Here is a 5,797-nt window from a genome sequence, read left to right as displayed (position 1 = left end):
AAAAAAAAAAAAAGAATAATCCAGCCTTTGATATTAAAATGCACCATTTACCGGAGGTCAAAGTTCAGAAGGGTTGGAAACAAAGGAAGATTGGAAAGCAGAAGAGGGGTAAGTAGGGTGGCGATGGCAGGAACCCCGTGGTCATTACACTCAATGACAGGAAACAGAACGTGACGAACTGTGGAATGGAAACGGGTTTGCTCTGTAAACCTCCCCCCAGTTCACAAATAAACCTAGATGTTTTAGTACTCTGTAAATATCATCTCAAAACACCGGCAATCTTCTTTCCTTTGTTTTCAGTCTTACTTCTTCCTAAAAGATCCCCTCAGGTTCTACCCCCTGCGGGAAGTCTCTTCACCTCCCCATTTGCCCTCTTCTCTCAGTCCATTGACCAGAAGGCAATTATTCCATCACTGGGGACTATACAAATTAATAGACCTTTTTAAAAAAAAATCAAACATACTTGAACTCATTCAAAGGAGTGTTAACCTTCTAAGTAATCACTTTCCATTCAGTTCAACATGTAACAATTACTGAGCATCTACTATGTGCAAGGCACTATGCCAGGTTCTGGGACGCAAAGATAAAACTGGGACCTTCACTTCAACTGTGTTCACAGTGCTCCTGAACTGCTTTTGGTATTGCTTTTGGGCCAGGCAGTGAGCCACATATAACAACTAGTCTCATGTAGAAGTAGCAATTTCGTTCCAACAAAAGCAGATTTCCAGTTGATTCACATCTTTAAGAAAAGAAAGAAAGAAAAAACTAGATTTGGCTCCAAATAACTTTCTGACTACTCAAAAAAATTTTAACACACGGTGTTCCCTCACAATCACAGATACCCTGCCATCATAAGGAAATTTCAAACAAAACAAAACCTATAACCCATAGGCTCTGGAAGCCATTATAGAGGAGTTTCCAACACCTATTAAAGGCGGGCTACATAAAAGGAAGAGGAAAACACTGAACTGATTATTTTGAAAGGGACATTTACTTACATGAATAGTTTGCTAAAAATCACATTATTTACATTCAATTCCCTATTTGTTGTGACATCTTTCACATGCAGCATAATCCATTATAAGGCATCTTTTAAGCCTTGGTTCATTTTTGGCTATTCGCTACTGCTAAGAGAAGTATTTAGCATAATGCTAAGCCCAAAGAAGGAACCTACGGTGCATCTGTTGATTATTTAATATACAGAATGTAATAAAGCTGTTTCTCTTTCAGTTATTCACCACAGATTTTCAGGAGTATGGAAAACAGATTCTAAATGGAAATGAGAGGCCTTCTGAGTTCTCGCTTATCCACTCTCCTCCCCTACACTGACCTGGAGCTGTATTTCCTCAGGATGGTGTCCAAAAGGCCAACAAGCTCTTCAGCATTGATGAACTTCTGTGTGCTGAGGGTGTACATCTTCTCGTAGAAGTCTGCGATCTCCATCCGAGCCTGAACGAAGAAGCAAAGCTGCTCGGACAGGTGGGAAAGGAGTTCTTCCACGTGAGGCGTGGCCCCACCCTGGGCACCACGGCCACTCACCACCTTCTTCAGCTCATTATGCAAAGAAGTGTAGATGGTTCGGATGGAATCCTTCCTGCTGAAGAAAGACTGGCCCCCTGGCAGGCAAACGACACAAGGACATGACAGGTAAGGACGAGAAAGAAGTTCAAAATATTTCCCAGAATCCATTCTGGACCCGCTGGGCTTGAAGGAGTTTTCACCTATAATATTCTAACTCCTCTTTTTGTGATTTAAATATTTTGTGATTATAATTCCACTAAGCAGAAAGCTAAATGAATGCCTAGTACAGCGAAGGGCCTGTATATGGATGTTCTTACCCATCCACCAAGCCTTCACTATCCCACTTCCCTGAAGGTTCAAGTTTACACCAGAGGATAACTAATATAGTCAATGACATTAACCTGGATCCCTAAAGCCATCCTTCCACATGCATTCAATACGAAACACAGTATCAAATTGTTAAATAACTATGGAGATTCCTAGTAAATAATATTTTTTTTTTTTTTTGGGTTTGCTTTTTCTTTTCTTTTTTTTTTTTAGGCCTTCCCCCACCCCCCCCAATAAAAAATATATATCAAGGACACAGACATCTGGGATGGAAGAGGGTGGAGAAAATTTTAACACCCTAGACAAGATTGACACAACAGGCTATACCATAATAAACACTACTCTGCGTTATTAAGTGCAGGAACCCATCATAAATAACCACTGCTGTGGCTGAGGGGTTCCAACCAAAACAGAACAAAATGCTTCTTTTTGTCCAACAAAAGACATCAATTCAAACTCGGAAAGCCATCAATTTCTTAACTTGGTGTCAAAATGTGATCACGTTTATTTCTGATGATCGCTGAGCCAGTTTCACACCTGTTTCCTTAAGCATTCTGCGCCCCACCAGAGGCAAGGTATCAGGAGCAAAGAAATCAAAGGCATGTTATAAAGAGTCATTCCTAGAACACATACACATCTCAGAGAAAGCTGGCAGTTTACTTTTTCTATTGATTTATCAATAACTGTTTAATGGGCGAACTTAATATTACTCTACACAAATCAATTCAGGGTGAGCATTCTATCAATCGGGTGACCCTCAATGAGATGGATAGCCACAGCAGTGCAACAATGGACTGAAACATGGTAACAATCAGGATGACCCTGCTGGACGCAGCAGTGTTTTATTCTGTTGTACTCAGGGCTGCTATGAGTTGAACTGAGGAAACAGCACCAAACAACATTACTTTTTTTCCTTTTCATTTTAATTACTAGACTGTCAAAACAGTAGTAATTAACTTAAAAAAAGACTTTTATTGGGGGCTCTTACATCTCCTGTCACAATCCATGCATTCATCCAGTGTGTCAAGCACATTTACATATATGCCGCCATCATCTTCAAAGAGCCCCTTCCCACTTGAGCTCTTGATATCAGCTCCCCATTTCTTCCCCCTGCGTCCCCCACCAACCCTCCCTCATGAACCTTTGATAAGTCATAGATTATTATTTCCATATCTTACATCGTCCTCCGCCGCCCCCTCACCTACTTTTCCGTTATCCGTCCCCCTGGGAGAGGATTTTAGATTGATCCTTGTGATCAATCCTTTCTCCTCCCACCCTCCCCTCATCCTCCTGGATCTCTACTCCCCTTGTCAAACAACATTATTTACCATCCAAAAACTCACTGCCATGGAGTCAGTTCTGACTCATCCTGAACCTGTATGGCTACCCTCAGGGTTTCTGAGACTGTAACTCTTGGTGGGAGTAGAAAGCCTCATCTTTCTCCTTCTAAGAGGCTGGTTGTTCCAAACTACTGATCTTATGGTTAGCAACTCAAGCATAATCCACTTCACCACCAGGGCTCATTATTTACCATGGTGCCTGTAAAATATCCTCTTAGTGAATTAACCATTTTCTAACATTGTATACAACTAATGTTGCAAGCAATGAATCCTGTATCTTTTACTACCAGGGAAACTAACTAATTTTTGTCCAGGATTCCAAGGGTTAGCACTAGTCTCTGGGAAATTCTTTACTCTCACTTTTAAAACTAAAAGTCTCTTGGTCTGGGAGTCCCCTCAACCTTTGGCAAATCAAGACAATTGGTCACCCTATTTACTAACTTCACAAATGAACAATAAGAAAAGAATAACTTTCCAGTATACTGCTCACGTAGATCGACAAGTATTCATATAATTTCTCCCACCAATAGCAACAAAATCCATGCTACCGCGTCTTCGTTACCTAGTGTGGTGAGAACAGAAATACAAGGGGGTAGCGTTAGCAAACAGGTATGTTCTCTCTCAGTTGAGGAAGGTGGAAGTCTCAGTTCAGGGTGCTGGCTCTCAGGGAAGACTTTCTTACTTTTATCAGCTCTAGAGGAAGAGTCCTTTCCACTTTGAACTTCTGCTCTTAGGTGACCTGCTTCTGTTGCTTGCTTGCTTTATCTCTTTTATATCTCAAAAAAGGCCAACTCTACCACAAAAACATTACTGTAAGTGTGCTTGTTTGTTTTCTACACACACAGATACACATATAGCAAACTATGACAGTTAATTGGTCTAATAACATGTTTAGTGCTTCTGTTCTACCTCACGGTTCAGTGGGTAGTACCTGGGGCTTACAAGCTTGCCAGCAGAAATCCAAAGCACATTTGGTCTCCATTCCCCAGGAGCACAGAGGAAGGAGGAGCGCCGTGGAAACTCAAAACTCATTGCATTGAGTCCCAGCAGAACTGTACCTGCTGGTTTCCACGACTGTCTTTACAGGAGAAAGCCTCATCTTCCTCCCTGTGAGCAGCTGGTGGACTTGAAAAGTTGACCCTGTGGTTCGCAGCCACTGCCCAAACCACCACGCTACCAAGGCTCCTTGGAAAATAGAAAATGAACTCCTTTGCCATGAGACCAAAGGAAACTGATGATGCCCGCATACCACTGCTGAATTTTTCAATCAAAGATTTCATAAAAGAATCCCAATTAAAGGTGGAAGCTGCAAACAGGATCTCAAATTCTCCTGGATTCTGGATTTCCTAGAGCCACAGTGTGTGGGTTAATGCCTGGAAACTATTACTCTGAGATGAGGTTTACACCTTAAGCCAAAAATATCGCCCCAAGTCCACTTAAAATCAAACCAGAGTTTAGCTTAACTAGTAAAAAAAAAATGTCTGCCTTGAGCACTGTACTTTTTAAAATGGTCTCTGCGGGATCAAACTGACAACAGCAAGTTGAAAGACCAGATTAAACATCTCAGGTGGGCAGTGAGTTTATGTTGATGGGGAGGAGGTGAGAATGGCGGGCGGCACAGCTCCAGGACTGCCAACATGACTAAGTGGTACGTGGAGAAAGTACCAAACAGATGTATGTTTTGCTGGGTTTATTCTCAGCCATAGAGCTGCCCCTGTCGGTTTCCAAGACTGAAAAAAATCTTTACAGAATCAGACGCCTCGTCTTTCTCCCAAGGAGCTGTGGATGGGTTTGGACTCCGGACCTTGTGGTGAGTAGCCTAAACCTGCCAGACTCCAAAACTCACTAAATAACAGACTGTACATGTATCTGGAATGAAGCACTCATTTAATAATCCTAACTCATTTCCCTTCCACTCTCAAAAGCAAAAAAACCTCAATGCTAACTCATCGGGCCCCTACAGAACAGGGTAGAACTAACTGCCCCTGTGAGTTTCTGAGACAGAAACTCAGGACGGGAGTAGAAAGCTTCATCTTTCTCCTGTAGAGCCACTGGTGAGGGGACTCCCAACATGGAACCCAAGATGCCCCCAGAGAGCCTTTCCCTTGGGCTACAACTGGTTAAAGAGAAGTTGTTCAAATCTTCCAATCATATATCACTGAGCTTCTGAAATCCTGGTCATCTAGGAGCTGAAAGTAATGGAAAAGCAGTAGCTATCCACTTGGCAGCCAAGTGACCTCAGTTGTTAAAGAGGGCAGCCTTTGGTGGAAACGTTTAACTCTGGCTTGAAAAAACTGGTTATCTTCACACATCAGATCACCCTCATCTGGGGGGTGGGGGGCGTGGAAAAACCGCACAAGTACAAAGAGTACTTTTAAAAGTTTATCAATAAACACCTGTCAAAGTCTGCGGAACCAAGTAAAACGGCACTATCGGGGTCACCAACCATTCCTTTTCAAGGAGCCTCTCCGCAGATTCAGGCATACAGCCATGGACTGACCACCCTGGCTGAGGATAGCCAAAGGAGATCACTTTCATTCATTCCGGGGCACAAAGCATAAACAGATATTCAATTTCTTTCGCTTTTCCGTTTTTTTTAATTTCTAAAC

The 5,797-nt window shown here is 42.3% G+C and overlaps 1 protein-coding gene across 1 annotated transcript in view; it reads right to left on the bottom strand.

Annotated features, from left to right (window-relative positions):
* KICS2 (KICSTOR subunit 2) overlaps positions 1-5,797 on the bottom strand; it is a 25,688-nt gene that overhangs the window by 16,710 nt on the left and 3,181 nt on the right. Inside the window, exon 2 of the mRNA XM_004700481.2 lies at positions 1,331-1,616. Coding sequence (XP_004700538.1) covers positions 1,331-1,616 — 286 coding nt within the window. The remainder of the gene's footprint in view (positions 1-1,330; positions 1,617-5,797) is intronic.

Source organism: Echinops telfairi, unplaced genomic scaffold (assembly GCF_000313985.2).
Source record: "Echinops telfairi isolate 266 unplaced genomic scaffold, ASM31398v2 ScPeMD7_2;HRSCAF=8, whole genome shotgun sequence".
NCBI lineage: Eukaryota > Metazoa > Chordata > Mammalia > Afrosoricida > Tenrecidae > Echinops > Echinops telfairi.
The sequence above is the reverse complement of the archived record's forward strand: the minus strand, read 5'-3'. Positions and strand labels throughout refer to the sequence as shown.